The sequence below is a fragment of the Eptesicus fuscus genome, chromosome 4 (assembly GCF_027574615.1).
Source record: "Eptesicus fuscus isolate TK198812 chromosome 4, DD_ASM_mEF_20220401, whole genome shotgun sequence".
Taxonomy (NCBI): domain Eukaryota; kingdom Metazoa; phylum Chordata; class Mammalia; order Chiroptera; family Vespertilionidae; genus Eptesicus; species Eptesicus fuscus.
In genome coordinates this window covers 8279514-8303199 of record NC_072476.1, presented here as the reverse complement: position 1 = coordinate 8303199, position 23686 = coordinate 8279514, and the positions used below count along the sequence as shown (strand labels likewise).

Sequence of the window (23686 nt, the reverse complement as noted above, 5' to 3'; positions counted from 1 at the left end):
TCCTGGTGTGGACACCGCATGTGTCTTCAAGCTAGAAAACAGGGTCAGGACAAGCTAAGAGCCCGGAGGGTGGACAGAGCTGCCGGCGCGCCTCCAGGTCCTGTGCGCCACGGCTGTGTGCGCGGCCTCGGCGGGCACGGTGAGCTGCACTGATGCCCACAATACTGACCCTCCCAGGAAACCAGAGGGGACCTAGGAGAGGAGGAGGGACAACTCGGGCAGGGGGCGCGGCTCTTCTGCCGCCTGGTGTCACACGGGGCTGATCCCAGCTGAGCCCTCAGTGCTCCCTGGCCACGCCTTTAGGACCAAACCTGGACGTCGAAGGGTGGGATGGCTTTCCCCATGGAACCGGGCTTGACCTGTGACCCCCGGGCAGTGCCACATGTGAATCCCTGTGCACAAAAGGAAGAGAAGACCAGTTGTCAAAGGCTCCAGGCGGGTCACAGAGCAGCAAGAATGGTTCACGGCACCCCTGCTCCCAGGGCCATGGGGCGCTGCTCATAGAGCCTGTGGGGGAGCTGGAAGCTCTGCGTCCTGGGCTCAGGGCATTGGCCCAGCTCTTCAGCAGACATTCACTGCGCCCGACATGGGACATGTCCTGGGCCAGTGCCGGCTGCCGGGGCCACAGGGTCCCGTGGGGGAGGCCAAGAAAGGAGCACAGGGCTGAGCTCGGGCTGTGGGGGTGTGGTGGGTGGGGGAGTGCCCACTGCATGCCAGGCATGTGTCCATTTGACCAACACTTACTCAACACTGATCCTGACAGGAACCCTGCCTCATCTGCCCTCGGGGCTGCGCTGGAATCACTTGGACTGTGCCTCTGCCACCACTCCCACCCCCATTTGCCCTCCTGGTGAACTACGCCTCCTTCCTGGTTCTCTGAAGCTCACATCTGTCCTAAAGCTCAGCCTGCACAGTCACACAGATGAGTTAATGCCCTGGGTCTGACCTGTCAAAGGGGCCGGGTGGGCACCCCCTCTCAGAGCCTGCGGGGCGGGAAGCTGCTCAGGCTCCCACCAGTGAGCTCACCTGGCTCCTTATGGTAACCAGCCCACTCAGGCCCCAGAGAAGTACTGGGTGATCGTCCTCTGGTGGCATTTCCCCGCATTTCTGTTGTTGCCAACAGGCCTTATACTGACTTTTGGGGGTGTTTCCCTCTGTAGATAACAAGTGTCTGAGCTTAGAGACGCCCCTTAGGCTCTGCACCCCTGACACTTGGCGCACGGCTCCCCACATCAGTGAGGACAGCGGGCTGGCCCTGGGGGATGTGCAGGCTGGGCATCGCCAGGGCTTGCACACTCCCTTCCACTCCCCTCGCCACCTCCCGCAGGGTCGGCATTCTATTCCCATTTTGGAGACAGGGAGGTCGAGCTTCTGGCAGGTTCCATGGTCTGCCTATGGGCTTGACGCTGCCATTGGCGATGCTGAGAGGAACTGAGACCAGAGCTCCTGGCAGAGGAAGGTCTGCCTCTCCAAGCTGCTGCTCACTTCAGGACGCGGCAACGCCCACAGGGGAGGGAGCGGGTTGCAAGAGCTTTGAGCATTGAGGCTCCGTGCGGCCAGGAGGAGTATCTGTGGCTCAAGCAGTGGACGCCAAGGGGCGGGGTTACGGGTGTAGCGGGTGCTTCTCCTCGTCCAACAGTGAGCTGTGAGCCAAGCAAGGTCAGGCCCAGAGCCCTCACATTCCTCAGGCCTGGAAGCAGACCACTTCACTGACCAAAATAAAACAATTTATTAAAAAACAGCACATCGTCAGACAAACGTTAATTAGGACCAAGAGAGCCCGCCCTACAGGTCCTGAGAGGGTGACTCTGTGAGCTGAGGGGATGGTGGGAGGCGGGCGAGTGGCTGTGTCAGCATCAGGGGGTTGAGGATGCTTCTGGAGAGAGGCAGCCCCTCCTCCTACCACTGAAGCCCTTGAGGGTCCAGACAGCACAGCAGGCTGTACGGCCTGCCCACTGCGTGCTCACTGACACCCTTGGGAGTCACACTGCATGTGTGTGTGTGTGTGTGTGTATGTGTGTGTGTGTGTGTGATGGCCCTGCTCCCTCCTCCGGTCCTGCTTGTGCCCCACAATCACACGTGTGTGCTGCCCCCATACACACCCAGAGATGAGCTTCGGGGCCAGCTCCTGCCTGGCCCTGTGGTTGCTGATCTAGGGAGGGAGGGTGACCTGGGCAGCACTCACAGGTGGGGCCTCCATGAGGCAGGGGGCGTCTCCATTGCCATCGCTCCTCCCGGCTCCCCTGATCCCAGGGACGTAGCCCTGTCCTCAGACCCCCATGGAAGGTTTTGTCCAATAGCCGTCAGCACACTGGGGTCTTGACAAGTCCAAGACTGTGTGTGAATTCTCTCTCTGCAAACTGATTTGGGGCCAATCTGCCTGGAACTCCAGAGCTGCCCTCTGCTGGCTGTGCACACAGTGGGGTCTATGCACACAGTGGGGCCTGTGCACACGCTCTGGCAGATTCAGCTTCTCTGCTGGGCTGGGCGGCCCTGTGGGGCCCGTCCACCTACCGTTTCCGACTGCCCGTAGAGCTGGTGGAGGAGAAGGCCCGTCCGTTGTCTCCACTTCTCTTGCTCCTCAGGCAGCACGGCCTCTCCGCCAGCAGAGCAATGCTCCAGACTGGGGAACCTGAGGCTTGAGGGAGACAGGTGTCTACAGAGCTTCAGAGCAGATATTCGGCTCCCCTACCTCCTCCTCTCCCCCCAACACCTCTTCTGTTACACAGAGTCAGGAGTGGTGGACAAGAGGGCTGGTTTCATTAGGGGTGTCTTCCTCACTCATCTGGAGCTTTCTGCAAAGTAGGTAAAATTAGCAGAGTCTCCAGGGGAGTCATTAGTGATTCCCTGATTGGATTTTTACTGGGTTTGGACCAAGTTCATCATCTGAGGAATGTTGCAAAATGTGGCTGTCATATGAGCTTTGAAATACAGATAGAGGCAGACGCCAAGGGCATGCTGGGATGGGGGCTTTGTGAATAAAAGCAAGTTATATTTCAGAGTTAGCTTCGGAAGGGTTGTTGTTCAAGTCCTCGACATTTTAACTCTGTGTCTAAATGTTATTAGGTCTGATTTTTGAAGCAGCCATTTCCATTTAAATGGCTCTAAAATATGTATAAGTGTGCATTAGGTTCAAAGACAAGATTACAGTTTAGCTCAAAATTAATCTACAAACACGGGGAAATACAAAATAAAACTATAGCAAAATAACACTACATCCATCAGATTGGTAAAAATGAAAGACTCTGACAAGAACAAATGTTGCCAAAGATGTGGAACAAGGGAACCCTGCCTCCCTGCTAGTGGGCGCACACAGCGATTGGATACTTTGGAAAATAGGGAGTAGAATGCGGTGTCAGTGTGACTCAGCAAATTCTCCTAGAAAGACCCTACATAGTGAGTGCTAATGTGCACAGGGTGAATGTGCAAGAACAGTGCTAGTTATCAATCACCCTCAAATGAAACAACTCAAATGTCCGTTAGTGGTAGAACGGATGGAAAAATGTGGATTTTTCATAAAATGGGATATTATACGGCAGTAAAAGTTAGCTACAGCAATATAATGCAACATGCGCTCACCTTAGAAATATAACGTTGTAAAAAGAAGCTGCATATTACAGAATTATATGATTACAAAGCTCACAAGAAAGTAAAAGAGACTGATATTTCCTTAGGAGTTAAACTACGGGGGGCGGGGGCGGGGGCAGGGGGGGCGAGGCGGAGGAAGAAAAAAATACACAAATGAGTGAATACCATAAAAGTCAAGATAGTGAGTTCCTTTAGGGGAGTTGGAGAGGTCTGAGTAAGTCACTGTCGCTGGCAATATTCTCTTATTGTGGCTTGAATGAGTGGTTACATATTGGTTTAGTTTTCAAAAATTTCTTAATCTATAAATTTATGTCTTATGTATTTTTCTGTGTTTGTTATTTCACAATAAAAAAGTTTAAAAAAGAAAAACACCCACAATGATACAAGGCTCACTGTTTCATTTGGATCTTAGTCCTGCTTAATAAACGAATTCAACTGGCTGATAATTATTGCTACCAGCATTACACACACACACACACACACACACACACACACACACACACACACGTACATGCACACGTACACACTAGCTCTCAATGCCCTCAAAGAACCAGAGTTGAAACAGTCAGACCATGACCATCCTTGGCTGGTTATTGAAAGAAACAGCCAGGGGAGAGGCTGACAATGTTGAGCACAGTCAGCTGGGAAGCAGAGGCCTGTTTGCTTCACCAGGAAGCTCCAGTTTCACACCCAAGGAATGGGAGCAAAGTCCCGCAAGGGGTTTAACACCCTTCTCTCCCCCCTCTGGTACATGGTTGTGTGTGAGAGGGAGCACGGGGGAGATCAGGAACTGCCCAGTAAAGTCAAAATGGCACAGGGGGAGGTGTTGGACCACAGAGGATGTCAGTCTAACCTGGGATAAGATAGTTGACTTGGGGTGGACCCATGCATGCCCCTGGAATCTTGGGAAGTTAACTGGTTGTTTTGAAAAAGCTCCTGGTTGAGACCCAGGGGGTATCTGGCTCTCTCTCATGCCTGGGACCCCACTGGCCCAATTTGTTCCTGTCCCTCCCGCCCAGGAGCAAACGACCATGCAGGTCTACAGCCACCTGGGCCTGGGGGAGACTTCTAGGCCCAAAGGTTTATGAAGCAGAAACTCGGGGCATTGGCCTCTGCGTTGGCCTGTTGAAGACGAGATTGGACTTTCCAGGGCAGGGCCAAGAGATGGGCCTTGGGAAGCCCAGAGGAGAATTCTATTGACGTTACATTAACAAATAAACCACATTGAACACATCCCAATCTCCTGTGTGTGAATCCTTGGGATTCTTTCCTCCGAACCCTGTGGAATAGCTTGTTTCCCACCGACACCAAGACCACATTGAAGCAGACTCCTTAAAATCCTACCCAAAGATTGTGATTACAACAAGCCACTTCTACATACCTGCTAAAATTCTGCTGCAGAATCATTCGAAATACAGAGGGTGCAGTAAGGCACTGGGTGATGGGGTATTTAAAGAGTGTCTACAAGGTGAACAGAGAAAAATTTTATATTTATAGTTAAGATGAAAAATACTGGGCAAAAACAACAACAAAATACTGGCCATTATTACCATTTTTTTTTCCTGATCTCCCTTCTAAAAGAGCCTGTTTATTCATTTTTTAATTCTTCCAGTATCTGTATATTGAACATGAATGTGTTTATGGACTGAGGGAGTAGAGCTGATGAAAAGTGAGAGACTGATAATATAGAAGAAAGGGTATAATGGATTAAAGATGAGTAGTGAGGGGCTCCAATGGGAGGGCCTGGAGAAGAACAGGCCCCACAGTGGTGAGGGGAGGGGCCTGGACTTGAGAGGTGGAGAGGCAGGTCTGGGAAAGAAAGCCAGGGTGCAGTGAGTGCAGACACAAACAGCATGTTCAGGTGCAGGGAAGTCACTTGAAAGGGTTTATGGAACCGAAACCGGTTTGGCTCAGTGGATAGAGCATCAGCCTGCCGACTCAAGGGTCCCAGGTTCGATTCCGGTCAAGGGCATGTACCTCGGTTGGGGCACATCCCCAGTAGAGGGTGTGCAAGAGGCAGCTGATCCATGTTTCTCTCTCATAGGTGTTTCTAACTCTCTATCCCTCTCTCTTCCTTTCTGTAAAAAAATCAATAAAATATATTTAAAAAAAAAGAAAGGGTTTATGGAGGCAACTTCAATCATCACCATGATGTACGCATAACAATAACAGCAACTGCTGCCAGTTCCTGAGTGTTTTCAGGTGCAGGCCTGAGGGCTAAGCACTTTACACACTTTGCCTGTGTCATCTCAATATTCCCAACAATCTGATGAGGTCATAATTATTAAAACTCCATCTGACAGGTGAGGAGACCGAGCTCAGAGAGGTGAGGTTACCACTAACGAATGTTAAAGGTGTGAAAAGGAACTGAAACCATCATATTCCAAAGGCTCTGTTTTTAAACACTTCAGTCAACACACACACACACACACACACACACACACACACACACACACACACACACACACCAGCCACCTGGCCCTGGAGGAGCCAGGAGACCTGAGATTGTGCTGGATGCTTTAATTTCTCAAAATGTGTATTCAGGGTGGTTCACTGACTGATTCAGCGCCTCACATTTTGAGACACCCAGAGCCCAGGTTATATCACCCTAATGGGCTGCTTTGTTCTATACACTATTCTCCGCAGGGGCCAGCTTTTGAGCCTGAAACATGAGTTTCTCCTGGAGTTTGTTGACACTGAGAGATTAGTCCTCTTACCTCTACAATGACCTTAGGGTCAAACTGGGGCAGATGATGGATGAAGACTGTAGACCCTGCTGTCCATGGTTCAAGCAGGGTCCCCACAACAGCCATACCCCAACCTGGATCTGACATGCACCAGAGGACATCAGAGGTCTTCAGCTGCAGTACTTTCCTGCTGACTCCAAAATACAGTGGCCTCAGCTTTGTAACCACAGGAGGATGTGACCAAGGGCTGGGGAATCTGGTTCTGAGATAGCGAGCCACCCCTCTCACTCTGAATTCATGTGGTTAGTGTGGGGCTCCAGACTCACTCCCATCCCAAACCCAAAGGCAGGCCAATCGGATTTCCTGGTCACATGCCACTTCAACTGGTTCAATCATAATTACCCTTAAGGCTGGGAAAACTGTGTTGAAGTCTGTTGCTCTTTTTCTGGATTCAAATCTGTTACTGGTACAGTTTTGGGCAATGCGTGCAGCCATCAGGGATAATAAGGGAGGGGCCTTTCTGAGAACAGCATCAAAACATAACAGAAAGCCCTAACTGGTTTGGCTCAGTGGATAGAGTGTCGGCCTGCGGATTCAAGGGTCCCAGGTTTTATTCTGGTCAAGGGCACATACCTTGGTTGCAGGCACATCCCCAGTAGGTGGTGTGCAGGAGGCAGCTGATTGATGTTTCTCTCTCATAGATGTTTCTAAGTCTCTCTCCCTCTCCCTTCCTCTCTGTAAAAAATCAATAAAAAATATATTTTTTAAAAAACATAACAGAAACAGCCCTAGCCAGTTTGACTCAGTACTTTGAACGTTGGCCCATGGACTGAAGGGTCTCGGGTTTGATTTTGGTCAAGGCCATGTACCTCACTTGCAGGCAGCCCTGGTTGGGGTGTGCATGGGAGACAACCAATTGATGTGTCTCTCTTACATCAATGTTTCTCTCTCTGTGTCTCTCCTGCTCCCACACTCTCTAAATATCAATGAAAAACAAATATCCTCATGTGAAGATTAACTAAAAACTAATAATTAAAAAAAAACAGGGGGTGGGGTGGGCTAGATGGAGGGAATGGGGGAGAAGGGGGACATATGTAATACTTTGAACAATAAAGATTTAATTTTTAAAAACACACACATACAACAGAAACAGCTGTAGATGGAGAGAAAGAAAATTGAATCCAGAGGCTACTCAGCTAGGTCTGAAGCATTTTTCCACCTACTCTTACTGTTTCTGAGGGACCTCTGTGTGCATAACTTCTTGAGAAAAACTCAACTCTCCCATTAGCAAGCTATGGCTTTGAAGAGCTCTTCCAATAGTAGGGAGGGGCCGGGAGAGCCATTCACACTCCCTCTTCCCATCGCTTAGGGCTGTGGCACACCACAGAAATTACAAGCTAAGGACCTCTGTTCTGAGCTTCAGACCCAACTGCCCACTGGACACCTCTTCTGGGATGTCTCTTGGCATCTCAATCCCAGAGCATCCTAATCTCTCCTGCCTCCCTGGACTAATTATTCTCCAGTGCTCTCTGTGTTTCAGTGAATGTCATTACTGTCCAAGCTCAAAACCTGGGAGTCCACCTTGACTCTCCAGCCCCTCCCACCTCCCAAATCTTGCCAGCACACCTTCCCATTCTATCTCCTAAAATCTCAGACTTCTTAACTTCCTCCGAGTCCCCAGCACCTTGTCCAAACCACCACCATATTGCACCTAAATTATTCTAAGACCCTCTAACAGGTCTTTCTAAATCTATTCTTATTCCCAGCCATTCTCTACCCTGCAGCCACAGTGATCTTTTCAAAATAGAAATTTGATTAGGTCTCTCCCTTGTTCACAACCTTTCGATACTGCCCACTCTTTTTCCAATCTCTACACCAATGTCCCCACGACCCTGTGTGCTCTGGGCCCCATTCACTTTCTCAGCTGCTCCCATCTGTGCCTCCCTGACACCCTGAGCAGCAGCTCCTCTCAAATCTCTGTAGTTCTATGAGTGCTACTTTTTAAAATATATTTTTATTGATTTCAGATAGGAAGGGACAGGTAAAGAGAGACAGAAATATCAATGGTGAAGAGAATCATTGATTGACTACCTCCTGCATGCCCCACACCAGGATAGAGTCCAAAAGCTTGGCATGTGCCCTGACTTGGCATTGAGCCAAGTTCATAGGTCAATGCTCAATCACTGAACCACGCCAGCGGGGCTATGAATGCTACCTTTTATATCTTTATGCCTTTGCTTGTGTTATTCTGACTACACATAAACTCTCCCCTTCTTTCCTCCCCCATTCCTCCAGGGTTTTGCTGATCAAGTGATATCATTAGCACAGATGCCCAGTGTCCACAAGACACCTCTCTGTCCTCTGGTCTGCTTAATAAGGTACAAAACACATAGAACTTTGCCGGGGCTGACCAGCAGACCCTGAGAGACGGATGAACAGATTTCTTTGACACACGTTTCTGTGAAAGAGAAGGCTAAGGGGCTTGTTTGGCTTTAGGAACCAAAACAGCCTGATTGCCTGCACTGTTACCCTCTTATTGTAACAACAGCTTGAACTGAATTTAACCTCTAGATACAATCAGCAGGGTAAATATCATTAGAAAGCACATGCTTCTTCAACGTCGGGTATTAAAGATTAAATATAGAGATTCCACCAAAACACTGAGGGGATCAGTCTTGTTTGGAAAAGTCAAGGTAGGGGCTATCGCCTTTGGCAAGGTCCCCCAGAGGCCTCCGACTCTTTGGAAAATCCTCCTTACAGACTTTCCAACCAAGTCCCATACTTCCCCACAAAACTTGGTCTGGTCTGCATATTACTAGTTGGGAAGGAGGAAGTAGGAGGGAAAAGATGTTTAGATTAAAATTTATTACATGGATAACCCAAGGCTATGTCTTCAGCCTCTACAATTATTTATTTTAGGTTAAAGGCAGTTGCTTGGTTCCAGGTATTACTTCCCCCTAATGGCTCATGATTGGGAAACTCCACCTCCGTATTTGTACAGTTTACATCGCTAGAACTTTCTGTCCTCCTCCCACCAAACCTGGAACCAGTGACAAAGACACATGGCTTGTCATTTGTGCAGCTTGCAGAATGCCTGCTGCCTCCACCCATGTCCCCTCCACACCTGTGAAGGTGCTCAGGCAGGACCCCCTTGTCACTGGGACGCTTCTGTGAACACACACTTAGAAGTCCAGACCTTCGCCTCTGAGACCCTCAGTGGTCTGAACCAAAGAGAGCAGAAGGGAGAAGCAGGATGGACTTGGTTCTACTTAGAGCACCTTTCCCAACACACACACACACACCACAACACACACACACACACACACACCCCTTGCCCCAGAGTGTGACCCAGCCACTAAGTTGGTGGCCTCTTTCCTACCATGAAGGGAAGGAGTGTCGCAAGGCAAGTCCATGGCCGTGTTTTGCCATCTTGGGGAAGCCAGTGGTGCCACTGGTGAAGAAGATGACCATTGGGTCCGTGGTCTTTGACTTAATGCAGGTGTGATCTGGGGATGCTGACCTACAAAGGGATTGAACAGAAAAGAAGTCAAGTCTCCTGGCTCCCACCCTTAGGGTAAGCCAAAGAAACAACATGAGGGTCAAAGGCAGTAACATGGTTTGCTTGTATAGATTTTAGAGAGAGGAAGGGAGCGAGAGGGAGGGAGGGAGGGAGAGAGGGAGAGAGGGAGAAAGAAAGAGGGAGAGGGAGAGAGAGAGAGAGAGAGAGAGAGAGAGAGAGAGAGAGAGAAACTTGGATTTGCTGTTCCACTTATTTATGCATGCATTAGTTGATTGTTGTATGTGCATTGACCAGGGATCAAACCCACAACCTTGGCACTCTAACCAACCTAGCTACCGGGCCAGTGGAGAAACCTGGGGTTTTGCAACACTGGAGGGAACACTGGTCTCCAGGTCTGAAGCATCAAACAGAGTTTATGGGTGACTTGGGTAAGAGCACTGACATTTCTTCATTTAAAAAATGGGGAAAACACAGCCGAGTATTTTATAATTTAACAAACATTGAAATAGAACTTACTGTTTTTGAAAATGCTCTACTAGTAAATGACTTACAAATAAGAACTCATTCAATATTCAGAGCAATCCCAAGAGGTGACTATGCCCAACCTGTCATGCTCCCTTTGTGGATGAGGAAACTGAGGCTCAGAGAGGTTAGGTAATTTGCCTGAAGACATACAGCCAGCAATTGGCAGAGCCAGGGTTCAAACCCAGTGTGATGCATAGACTGTCCTCTTACTCACACTACTAAGCTTGCTTTCATACAAACTAACTTTACAGGAATTTCACTTCATAACCTTGGTGATAAGTGGGGGAGGGGGAAGGAGCAGAGGAAGCGAGGGAGAGTGAGAGTGAAAGAAGGAAGAATCAGTGGGCCTTGATTCCTGGGAGCTTCTACACTCAGTCTCCGGGCCTGGCCTGCGATGATTGGGTTTGTGAGCTTCCTGTGTTGATCAAATAAACTGTGGATCATCCAAATGCTGGAGGGAACACTGGCTCTTGCTGAGAAATGGTACAGTCCTGACTCTGGGCAATTTAAGGGATTTTTCAACAGTACTATTTTTAAAAGTATGTTTTATTGATTTCTGAGAGGAAGAGAGAGGTAGTGAGAGGTAGAAACATCAATGATGAGAGAGAATCATTGATTGGCTGCCTCCTGCATGCCCTCTCCCCTTTTCCTCCCCACACCTTGGATCAAGCCTGCAACCAGGGCATGTGCCCTGACTAGGAATAGAACCTTGACCTCCTGGTTCATAGGTCGAAGCTCAACCACTGAGACATGAGGGCTGGGCAACAATATTATTTATTTAAGTTTTTATTTTTTGTTGTTTAACTCTCTAACTTTATTTGTTTATTCAAATTATAAAAGAAAGTTTCTCTAGAAGCCACAGAGGTAGTAGAGGTGAGCCAGAGGGGCTGCATTGGCTCAGGAAACTAGTTCGGGCAGAAGAAGGGCCCTTGGTGTTGAGGAGAGAGAGAGGCTAAGGTAGCGCAGGGGGAGGTGAGGGCGTGTTCCCTAGAGGGAGAGCCCCAACTCCAAACCTTAGAGTCTAATACAAGGCATGATGTCACTGTGTTTGCCTTTTGAGGTTGAGTAACATTTTACTTTAAAAACAGAAGGGTTCCTTCAAGAAAACAAACGCAGTGCAACTTATACCTTATAAACCAGTGTTACCTCAGAAAAAGAAAAGAGACAAAGAAAAGACACCCAGCAAGGTTTGAGCTGCGGGTGGAACAGGGGCTCTGTGAACTAAGCTCCCAGGTGATCTGATCATAAATCCCTGCCCGGGCAGGGCATGGCGGGAGTCAGGCCCCTGACACAGAGCTTCTCTGGTGAAAGGGTTATCTTTGCCTTAAGCAAGCCTGTCCATTGCTCTTGTGCATCTAGGTTAACACGCCCTTGAAATACGGAAAGTAATATCCCTTGAAGGGGGTGTGACCCCTCAAGGGAGCAGAGAATCTTAACTATCCTGTGATCCCATCCCCACCTGGCTTTCTCCCACCTTAGTCTTTCTTGTGTCCCCTCCTGAGTTTCAAATGCATGAGAGAAGCTACAAAACTCTTTTCCCCCGGAACATTTGAGGTCTTGCTCCCCAGCACATGTTGTCAGTTTGGCTCAAATAAACTCATAAAACTTTCCTGCAGGTCTGGGCGTTTCTTAGGTGGACAGTGTAAAAAATGCCTGAAGGCTCACAGAATTAAAGGATTGGAGGTGGAGGGTCTCTCTGACCTCCTGGCATTTCCCTAACTTTCGAAGGGCACCCACACTCTGGGAGATGTTTGCCCCCAAAAGCCTCTGCCAGTCACAGCCTCATGTTTTCTTCCAGTCTCAGCTTTCACCTTAAGGATCCATTTTAACCCCTCATTCAACTTATTCCCATATATGTATTTATATTTATATATGAATAGTCTTTTAGACTCCCACCTACGAGAAACTTGAAACACAGTAATACTCTGATGGTACACCTCCTTTCACATCCCAGGGGTGATCAAAGTTTAGGGAGAGAAGCATAGAAGTGCAATGTCCTGATATTACAGATGAAGCAACCTTGGCTAAGAGAGGGGAAGGAAGTAGCCCAGGGTCACACAGCAGGTCAGGGACATAGCTGGAAAGAGGTTTCTGGAGCCAGGCCTGGTGAGCTTCCTACCACCGGCTGTCTGTCTACAGCGCTTGGGTGTGCATGGCCTTCTCCCACCGTTCCTCAGAGAGCACCTCCATCACACCCGAAACTCACTTAATCAGAGATCGGAAGTCCAGCCACCCCTCACGGCTGTGGTCAGACACCAGGAGCTTGGTTTTCAGAGCGGGACACTTAGAAGCCACAGAGTCCACCTCCGGGGCCAGGGCATCTGTGGTCACGATGCTCTTGGCGTTAGACTCCTTCAGTCGGTAGAGAATGTCCTTGGCCTTCATCTGGGTTGTCCCTGGCATGAAGATAATCCCTGGGGATGAGAAAGAAATTATTTGTTTCACTTTCTCTTTCACAACCATGGCCTTCAGGCCTGGCTGATCTGCATACAAATCCCCTAACCCCTTGCCTTGCAAAGGCCCGCAGTTTCAGCACCATCATTCCTCACCCAAACCTACCCAATCAGAACCTGCATTTTTAAAAATTTTGTTTAAAATACATTTTTGTTTATTTCAGAGAGGAAGGGAGAGGGAGAGAAGAGATAGAAACATCAGTGATGAGAGAGAATCATTGATTGGCTGCCTCCTGCACGCCCACACTGGGGATCTAGTCTGCAACTGGGGCACCTGCCGCAACTGGGAATTGAACCATGACCTCCTGGTTCATAGGTCAATGTGCAACCACTGAGCCAAGGTGGCAGGGCCAGAATCTGCCTTTTAACAGGACCTCCAAATGATTCCCATGCACATTAACATTTGAAAGGCTTGACCTAAACCTTTCTACTCTAGATGGGTGCAGCCAGTAGACAGGTGGATCCTACCTTACAATAGTTCACACGGGGCCTGGGAGCACAGATGCAAGGAGGATAGAGTCTCTGACATCAGGAATAGCTGCATCCCAGCCCCCACTTTTCTCCTCCCACTCCCTCTCTCATCCCTGTGTCATTGGGAATCCCTTCTTTCCTTCATCCCTCACGTCCAAATTAACCACATTGTCCCTGGAACTTTCCTACATTCCCTGCCTTCCATCTGCTGTCACCAACAATTAGTTCAAGTATTTGTGTGCACCTATTGGGTTCTAATCTCCCCAGCAGATGCCTTGCCCAGGAACTTCCATATTATAATCTGTGTAAGTTCCACAGAGCATCAACTTTCTTCCCACATTTCCTGTTGTTAGGACTAGAAGGCAATCCAACCCTTGACAGCCATTTGTAAGCTTCCTGCCACAGGAGAACAAAGACCAGGAAATGCTTGCTGGACACCAGGAATCAGACCATATAAGGGAGTGAAATTGTCCTGAAGACACCCGATGGCACACCTGCATTCCATCCCCACCAGCTCAGCGCCCAAACCCACTGACGACAATAGGTTCCCACCGTGACAGCATAGAAGGATGAAACTCCTGCTCCTGGGCGCACCATCATCCCCTTGGCTCGGCGCTGTGCAGCCCTTCCCTTTGGGTATCCCATCCCCCACCCCGTTTTCCTTAAATAAACTCAATTTTCTTTAATCACTCCTGAGATGGCCATTTAGCCTGCCTGCCCACCACGTTCTCCTTCACTTCTCTTCACTAACACCTGTGTCCTCTCTCCAGAAAACTCCACGCTCCCCATTCTGACACTGAAGATGCTGCCCACACTCCACCTTGCTATCCCACACCTCTATTCTCTATTTCAAAATGGCCGTTCACATAGGCAACTCCTGACTGTAAGCCTTTGCGTGTGCCGAGCCTGTTCTTGGAATTCCCTTTCTCTGCTTCTAATCCTCTTTAGTTATGCTTTTCCCAGAGGGCTCAGCTCACATCTTGGGTTTCTCATGGGCTATACAGGTCACATGGCTTCTTTATGCTCCCTCTGCTGTTGCTATTAACGTTTGATTCCACAGGAACTAGATGGATTAATCAACTATTTTATGAGGAAAAAAGAGAGAAAGAATATATAAGCAAGAGCATGAACAGACTGTTGTGTGAACATATGATTCAACTGATTTAAAAAAATCCATGAGTTCCATTCTGATTCTAAATTGGATAGCTAGCTAGGTAGGTAAGTAGGTAGGTAGGTAGATAGATAGATAGATAGATAGATAGATAGATAGATAGATAGATAGATAGATAGATAGATAAGCAATTAAAAGGGAAATGAAAATCTCTACAGAAAAATGCTAACTAATGAATGTAGAGGGGGTGATATAAACAGAAAATCCTCATGTAAAACCACCATAATAATATTCAACTCAGTCAAGAATCACCAGTGGACACTCAAACCATGGGGTGAAAGTCAGTGGGAGCAGGATAGTCACTAGACTCATAAGTGTTGCCCCACAGACTTCTTACTGGTCAGGAAGAGAAAAGGTGCCTTGACACAGTTGACTACCACCCTTCTAACGAGATCAACAGTGTCACTGATGGAAGACAAAACAACTGCATAGGCCCCTCATGTGATGCACCGACAAAGACACAGCACTGTCCTCCCAGCACTGCTGCTAAGATGTTTTAAGATGAATATAATCATGAAGCAAGAGTCAGAAATACACATTTGGGTGCACCGCCTGCAATGCAACTGGATTAGACACTTCAAAATGTCATTGCCATGCAGAAAAGGCTAGAGAACCCTTCTAGGCTAAAGGAGACGGAGAAGACATGACAACTAAATGCAATGCATGAACCTCAATTGGATTTTGGACTTAAAGAAAGAAGTGGCTGTCAAGGACATTATTAAGGCAATTGGGGAATGTGGACTGTGGATAGCTATCAAGTAACATATATTGTACCAATGTCAGACTTCTTGTTTGGTAAGCCTGCTGTGGTGATGTGAAGGAAATGTCTGGGATCCAGGGTTTATGAGTATTTACATGGTATTTATGGGTGTCGCAATGTTTGCAACTGACTCTTTACTAACTCAGTTTGAGGCTCCAATATGGCAAAAGGTTAACAATTTATGAATTTCACAATAGTAATAATGTCTGAGACTGTGCAAGAGAAAGTGTGTGTGTGTGTGTGTGTGTGTGTGTGTGTGTGTGTGTGTGTGTGTGACATTGCGTTTGAGCGTATGTGAGGGTGAGGGACAGAGTGAGGGATAAGGGGTACAAATATGTGAGGGAGTCTGAGAAAGGGAAAGACTGTGAAGAAGACAGAATGTGGGGGAGGAGAAAGCACCTGGTGTTCCTGGACCAGTTGGCTCTAGGACATCCCTAAGGTCCCCACGGGTCTCTCTGAGTCACTGACCTGTTCGCATGCAGCCTATGGTCACCAGCCACCACTCAGGCACTCGAGGCAGAATCAAGGCGAGACGGTCTCCCTGCTGCAGGCCACAGGTCTGCGTGAAGACGTTGGCTGCGCGGCAGGTGAAGTCTGTCAGCTCTCTGAAACTCCACTTCACTTCGTCTCCTTGGCTGTTCACCCACCACAGGGCTGGGTTGGGGCCTCTTTTGCCTTCCTGGTCAAGATCATACACCATGTGTTACTTCCTGCTTCAGAGGAAAAGGGCACTTATTTCCCCAATCCACTGTCATAGGCACATTCCAGTGTGAGCATAGCTCAGGAATTAAGACCCCATTTTATTTATTTATTTTTTAATTATTATTTTTTAATCCTCACTCGAGGATTTTTAGAGAGAGTGGAAGAGAAAGGGAAAGACTGAGAAAAATATTGATGTGAGAGAAACACATCCATTGGTTGCCTCCTGTATGGGCCCTGACCAGTGCCCAGGCTGGGGAAGAGCCTGCAATCAAGGTATATGCCCTTGACTGGACTCGAACTTGGGACCCTTTGGTCCATAGGCCAACACTCTATGCACTAAGCCAAACAGGCTAGGGCCTGAGACCTCATTTTAAATCATTTAAAGAGCCAAGTAAAGTTCGGGTGTGATCCAGCCAACTTCTTTTGGTCTACTGTAGCCATCTCCTCTCAAGTCATATAAAACCATGAATAGCTTCATGTCTCCAGTTGAAGACTTAAAAAGCTCCATCCCCACGTGTCTCAGTTTCATGTAGACAGTGCGTTCTCTTTGTGCTCCAGCATTCTTATCTATGAAGTGGGTCAATATTACCTAGAAGGTCATAAAATCTAAATGAGTTATTTAATGAGTAAAGTGTACATAACAGTAGGTACTCAATAAATATGACTATTATCATAATTGCTACACAATAAAAGAGGCTAGTTTAGGCTCTGAATATTTGGGGAAATTCATTTTTAAAATTAAGTTACCTCTAATGGTGAAATTTGTAAGAAGCAGACTGGGAAGGTCCAGGCCCTATTCCTTCAGAGAAACATCAAGTAAACAGACTGAAATGGCTTTGTTGGGGCTCTTGAAACAGTCAAGGATCTGCAGCAACCAGCAAATGGCCACACAGCTAACGCCACACTCAGAACGGTGGGGCATGGTGTGATGCTCTGCTCACTTTTGCACCCCCCTTCTCTGATGTGGGGTCCCAGGGTTGGGAGGAGGTGTCGCTGGGTCCCCAGCCCCTCTCTGGGACAGAAGGAAAAGAGTGAAACTTGTTGGCAACATTCAGTGGCGAGTGAGATGTAGGAATTTATTTATTTATTCATTTATTTATAAATTCCCTAATAAAAAGTAATGTTGAGTATCTTTGTTGGCTTGTTTGCTGTGTGTGTGGCTCTCAAATGATATATCTGTTCAGAATCTTTTGCCAATTTTTTAAGTGGGTTGTTTCTTGTTGAGTTTGAGTCCTTTCTATATTTTGGATATAAGTCTTTTTTCTTTTTATATATCTTTATAATTCTTATTATTATTTAAATTTATTTAGAAATAGGGTTTTATAAGCAATTGAAGTTAAGTTGTTATTAGTTTAAAATAGATGTCTATAACTTTAAGACATTATATGTAATATATATAATTCACAGAATATACACAGAAGGAAATGAGAAGAGAATCAAAACATATCACTACAAAAATAATCAACCAAACACAAAAGAAAGCTGTAAAAGAGGAAATGAGGGACAAAAATAAAAGCTATGATATCAAGAAAACAATTAACAAGATGGCAGTAGTAAGTCCTTCCCTATTAGTAATTGCTTTAAAGGAAAGGGAACTAAATTTCCCAAAGAGAAAGATTGGCAGGATCTAACTATATGCTGTCAACAAAATTATAGAATTAATAAAACCGTTTTTTTGCAATAAAATGCTAACAACATATCAATTTATATAAGCAAAACCATATTTACATTATAATTCAAATTTAATCATAATTATTCACTTATTCATTCAATATTAGTTAGATCTTATTATTTCTTAGGCACTGTTCTTATACCAAAAAGATATCATGGTAAACAAGGCACACATATGTGCCCATATGTAAATGGTTTAAATATTTATGGCCAATTTTTTTGTTTAACTCAACCGTCTATTTTCCCCAAGTTTTCCATAATGAACATGATTTTTTTAAAAAGATTTCTTATTCTCAAAACAAAACATGTTCAGAGTAAAAGTTCAGGCAATACAGAAACTTATGAGCAGAAAGGTTCTTATACACAAAAGGATTTCTTCAAATTTCTCATCACATTCCTACTCCCTGCATGTTAGCACTGAAATGGTTTAGTGTATATTTTTCCAGCAATTTCCCCCCCATAGATGCACCAACATGATTTTTTGACTCAGATGATTGGAACCAAAGAATGTATCTCATCTGAGATAAGATTAATATATGTGCATATACATGTGTGTCTCTACAGCTTTAAAAAAATCAGTGCTGCCAAAACCGGTTTGGCTCAGTGGATAGAGCATCGGCCTGCGGACTCAAGGGTCCCTGGTTCGATTCCGGTCAAGGGCATGTACCTTGGTTGCGGGCACATCCCCAGTAGGGGTTGTGCAAGAGGCAGCTGATCGATGTTTCTCTCTCATCGATGTTTCTAGCTCTCTATCCCTCTCTCTTCCTCTCTGTAAAAAATCAATAAAATATATTAAAAAAAAATCAGTGCTGTGAAAAAATTCTTGCCCTACAGGTTAAAAAATATTAACAAGTACTGATGACAAGTTGTGCACTGCTTATAGAGAGCCTATTTCAGTATACAAGATTTCTGCAGGATTGTAAAAATGATGAAAAAGCTGGTATAACAAGATAGAAAACAATTGTTGCTCAGAATTTGGACTGTGTTAGATCCTAACTCCTGCACCTTGAAGAAGATATCACTTTAGTAGTTATGTATTTCTGTGCTAAGGATTAATTTGATAATGTGATATTGACATTAAGTTTTTGAGAAGATAAAATACAATCCTTAAACTAGATTTGAAATTTAAAATTTTAAGGGGTGAGATCTGAAACCAAGGGATATTGAGAAATCATTTTAAAAGATAAAACACTGAGTAAGTAACTCAGCAGTAGAAAGAAATGAACAGCCCTGGCCAGTGCGGTTAGAGTGTCTGCCCTTGAACCAAAGGGTTCCAGGTTTGATTCCTGGTTAAGGGCAAGAACCAGGGTTGCAGGTTCGATCCCGGCCAGATACCAACTAATGGCTGTGTCTCTCACATGTCCATGTTCTCTCTCTTTCTCTCTTTCTCCCTCACCCTCCCATTCTCTCTCTAAAAAAAAAAAAAAAATCAATGAAAAAAATATCCTCTGGTGAGGATTACAAAAAAAAAAAAAAAAGACAAACAACTAATCCACACAAACATTACGCTGAGTAAAAGAAACCAGACACAAAAGGGTGCAAGAGCAGGTCAGTGGTTGCCTGGGGCCCAGGGTGGGGGTGGGAGGGGATTGGCTGAGAAAGGACAAAAGAAAGCTTTTGGGGTGATAGGAATAGTCTAGAGCTCAGTTTCAGGTATACAACCTAATGATTACACATTTATTTAACTTATGAATATAACATTGTATGTCAATTGTAATTGAAAGCAATTTTTAATTTAAAAAAAAAGCCCTGACAGGTTTGACTCAGTTGTTAGAACGTAGACCTGTGAACTGAAGGGTCTAGAGTTAGATTTCCAGCCAAAGGCACATACCTCAGTTGTAGGTTCATTTCCAGACCCTGTCAGGGCAACCAATGGATGTGTCTCTCTCACATCAATGTTTCTCTCACTCTCCTCTTCCTCTTACTCCCTTCCCCTCTCTCTAAAAAATCAATGGGAAAAAATATCCTTGGGTGAGGATAAATAAAGACATCCAAGTCACAATAAAACAAACAAAATCTCCACACATGTGAGTTTATTGCATGTAGAAAAGGTTTGCCTCGTATTCTTTAAAAATTTTATTCATTGATTCATTTTATAGAGAGAGGAAGTGAGAGAGAGAAACATTGATTTGTTGTTCCATTTATTTATGCATTCATTGGTTGACCAAAAATCAAACCCACAACTTTGGTGGATTGGGATGATGCTCGAACCAACTAAGCTACCTAACCAGGGTGACAAAGCACTTTCTTTTGTTTTATAATGAACTAGAGGGCCAGTGCATGAAATTCATGCACTCAGAGGTGGGGGGAGGTCCTCTCAGCCCGGCCTGCGCCCTCTTGCAGTCCAGGAACCCTTGGGGGATGTCTGACTGATGGCTTAGGCCCTGTAACCCTGGGGAGCAGGCCTAAGCCAGTGATCAGACATCCTTAGCACTGTTGCAGAGACAGGAGAGGCTCCCACCATCGCCACTGCACTCACTAGCCATGAGCCTGGCTTCTGGCTGAGCGGCACTCTACCTGTGGGAACACACTGACTACCACCAGGAGGCAGCTCCTGTGTTGAGTGTCTGCCCCCTGGTGGTCAGTGCGTGTCATAGGGACTGATCACTCTGCAGTTCCTTCAATTTGCATATTAGCCTTTTATTATATAGAATTTTTTGCGTGACCGCGCGCACCCACATACACACACAACAATCAGGAGAGAGGCACATAAAAATGTTGGATTTCTAACTTAAGACTGTTAAGTTTTAAGGGAGGTTCAGGGAGCTGAGTGGACCCCAGTGGCATGCCCTCTGCAGTCTTTAATAGGAGGAGCACCAAGATCTATGGATTGTAAGGCAGGTTTTAAAATTAATTTATTCCACAAATGTTAGTTGAGAAACTTCTAGGTGTAAGACACCACACATCACTAGAGAGACACTGATCATGGTTAAGGCAATTGGAAAAGTGAAACAGATCAGAAGTGTTGTGAGCATGAAAATTAATGGAATGAGGGTGCTGGGGGACATTGGGAGATATGGATGACTTGACAGTGACTGATAACAATGATATAAAACCCAACAAGAACAGGTATTTCATGGGGAACCCTATTTACTTGGTGGTTATCTCCCTGGGTGGATGCATGAACTGATGAATAAGAATTTTATGAAGATAAATGCGAGAATAAAGTGATGGCTCCTTCCCTCCTCTCTACCTCCTCCCTCTCCGGCCCATCTCACAGTCCCAAAGGTCTTCGTCAGATGTTTGGTCTGGGCAGTAATGGAAGTCAAGTTATAGTCTGAAGGAAAAGATTTGGCATCATCAGATCATGAGAACAGGTTTAAAAATGTATTTTAGAACTCGACAACCTGGACCCAAATTCTGCTCCTCTACTTAGGCATGTAATTTCTGTAGGTTATGAAAAACTCAGATCCTCAGTTTTCTCATCTGGGAAATGTGGATCATAAAAGGGCTCTCCTAACCAAGGCTCTATTTTCCTGGGAGTTATTATGAAAACTCAGAGAAAGGAGGAAGAAGCCCCATGAAAGGCATATAGGCCTTGAACACTAGCACGTGAACGCATATGTTAAATCCATGGGAAACTTAAAAATTCCATCAACTGTCAGACTGCATTGCTGGAGAATTTTCTCTTTCTACAAAGATAATGTTGGGTAACTTTTCACACTGTGATCATCATCAGCTGGGACTTAGTAGCTGGAACACCACCCATTGTCCACCCCATCCCCTGGGGTACACATCACTGCTCCCCTTTCGGTTTCCAGCACTTGGTGTCTTCTGAAGAGACCTGTAAACTCTAGAGGCTGAGGGACTGGTTTCTCTGGACAGACCCCAATGCCACACCCCAGTCGTCTTTGGTAGCCAGGCCTGCAGCTGGCCTTCCTCTCCTCACAGGAGGACAGCTGACTGAGCTCTACCTGTCAGGTGCGCAGGTGCACCAGCAGGGGGCCTGTCCCTTCCCTCTGTGCAGCCTGAAGTTGAGCCCAAGTTTGATGAGATGAATTCCAGTGAGGCTCACAGTCCCATCAGTGGAAGGTCAGAATTCAGATGAACATCAAGTTGCTGACCTTGTAGTTAGAACTTTGCATTTGGTCACTATTATCTGACTGTACCAGATACTTTTACCTGCTGTCATGTTTCTTAAGGGAGATTGTCCCCATTTCACAGATAAAACCACTGAGACTCAGAGAAGAGTGGAAGTGGCCAGAATGAGAATTGAGAATTGATCCCTAAAACATAAGCTTTTCCCATGACACTGGTAAGTTGAGGCAGACGCTTTATCGGGTCTGTGCCCTCAGCCTATGAGGAGCAAGATAAGCCAGAGAGATCACGCCTATCCTCACCCCCCGTCACAGGCGCCTCCTCACCTTCTCCATTTGAGTCCAGTAGTCCAGGACATCACTTGCAAAGTTAAATTTCTCAGGTGTATCATGGTCATTCCATCGCGGGGCGCCAGTTGCTGATACAGACTGGGAGCGCAAGTGCCAAGGGGCAGGCTGGAAGGTGTGGCAGGATTTGTGGGTGCCCCAAAGGACCCGGAGCCTCATCAGCCACTGCATGGCGGAGCAGTCCTCAGGAAGCAGGCACGGACTTCTCAGTCACCACCTGCTTCGGGAAGAGATGGCTAATAGGTCAGTCGTGGAGCAGGACTTCCCTCCACAAGACGAGGCACATTTCTGGTTCATGGCTGGAGTTTGGTTTCAGCTGACCAGTATTTGGAGGCACAACTTAGTGACTTAGGATTTAGGATTTCTCTTCCCAGCTCAGGAACCACAGGCAAAGAGGGATTATAGCTACTAGATGAGGTTGGTACACCTTCCTGAGGGCCTTCTCCTTCTCTCTCACCCCCTGGGAGTTCAGCTCAGGTTGGCAGCCATGGGACCAGCCCCTTTGTGGGAAACTCACCATTTGAAAGTCCTGTTCTCCATGCTAGCCTGGCTCTAACACTTCTCTTCCTGCGGAGCCCAACTGTGCCGTTCTCATGGGAGCTGTTATCGGGTCATTACTTGAAATTTTTTAAATCCAGACTGAGCTGTCCACAATCCCTTTCTCAAATATGTGTGTGTGTGTGTGTGTGTGTGTGTGTGTGTGTGTGTGTGTGCTTGTTACCGAAGGGTGTAAAGGCACTCTGTCTCCGGGGGAGGCCACGAAGTGCGCATCTGAGAACCTGTCGGTGGTTATGGTTCCTGTCATGTGAGATGACTGCTCTGCAGGAGACAAGAAAACTCATGTGCAGAGACGGGACTGAGGGGCTGAGAGGACCTGGAACACCTTCCAGTTGCTGGTCCATAGTGCTCCTCAGGCCCCTCTGCATCTCCACTCCCTTCTTGTTAATACCCTGTCCTGGATTCTGTAAGCCAAGCAGTTTTCCTGCCTGAGATTAAGTTTCAGTCACTTGAGACTATGAGGATATTGACAAATATACACAACCATACTCAGGGCTAATGAGGCTAATACCACAGCACCTTCCCTCCTGGACTGCGGTCTAGCCTTAGGGTCCTCCCAGGATAGCGTCAGGGCAGCTATTATCAGAGTTGAGCCATGAAACTTCTTTGCCACTCCAGAGGCCAACAAATGCCCTTAAAATGGGAGTGAAAGGGGCAGAAATAGAATGTTGGGGAACCAGCTAGTATTGTAGGAAATATTAATCCTGCTCTGTTAACCGTGATTGTTTCATTCTGATTAAAGAAGGCACATTCTGACCTGGCTGGCAGTGCACTCAGGACCTGGGAGCTCACCTGGAAATGCAGCCTGCCCTCCACATTTGGAGCTGCCTATTATCATGGAAAGATAAACTTTGCTGCAGAAACCAGAGGCGCCAGACAGCCTTTTTGCATACCTGCAGGCCTTTGCAAATCTCCAGCCTGCTTACCTGTTAACGGACCTTTTGGCCCACCCTTTGGCTATTTCCCCCATAATCCCAGCCCTTGCACATCACTAAGCCCTTTGAAAAACCCTAAGCCATTTTGCATATCTGTCAACTGCCCATTTGCCCTTTTGCCTACTTTCCTTTGTACTTCTACTGATATAAACAACTGGCTTATGGTGGGGGGCAGAGCAGATTTTTGTGGGCGACCTGCTGCTCTCCCATATTGCCGGCAATCCTATATAATAAAGAGGTGATATGCAAATTGACTGTCA

At 46.6% G+C, this 23686-nt stretch overlaps 1 protein-coding gene across 1 annotated transcript in view; it reads right to left on the bottom strand.

Moving 5' to 3' along the window:
• The window catches only part of LOC129148786 (acyl-coenzyme A synthetase ACSM1, mitochondrial-like), a 44961-nt gene extending 22825 nt beyond the window's left edge, over positions 1-22136 (bottom strand). Inside the window, exons 1-8 of the mRNA XM_054714520.1 lie at positions 21913-22136; positions 15644-15854; positions 12527-12734; positions 9655-9795; positions 6306-6465; positions 4970-5049; positions 2515-2638; positions 312-392 (exon numbers count right to left, since the gene is read on the bottom strand). Of these exons, the coding sequence (XP_054570495.1) occupies positions 312-392; positions 2515-2638; positions 4970-5049; positions 6306-6465; positions 9655-9795; positions 12527-12734; positions 15644-15854; positions 21913-22104 (1197 nt within the window). The 5' untranslated portion in view covers positions 22105-22136. The remainder of the gene's footprint in view (positions 1-311; positions 393-2514; positions 2639-4969; positions 5050-6305; positions 6466-9654; positions 9796-12526; positions 12735-15643; positions 15855-21912) is intronic.
• Between the last annotated feature and the right edge of the window lie 1550 nt (positions 22137-23686).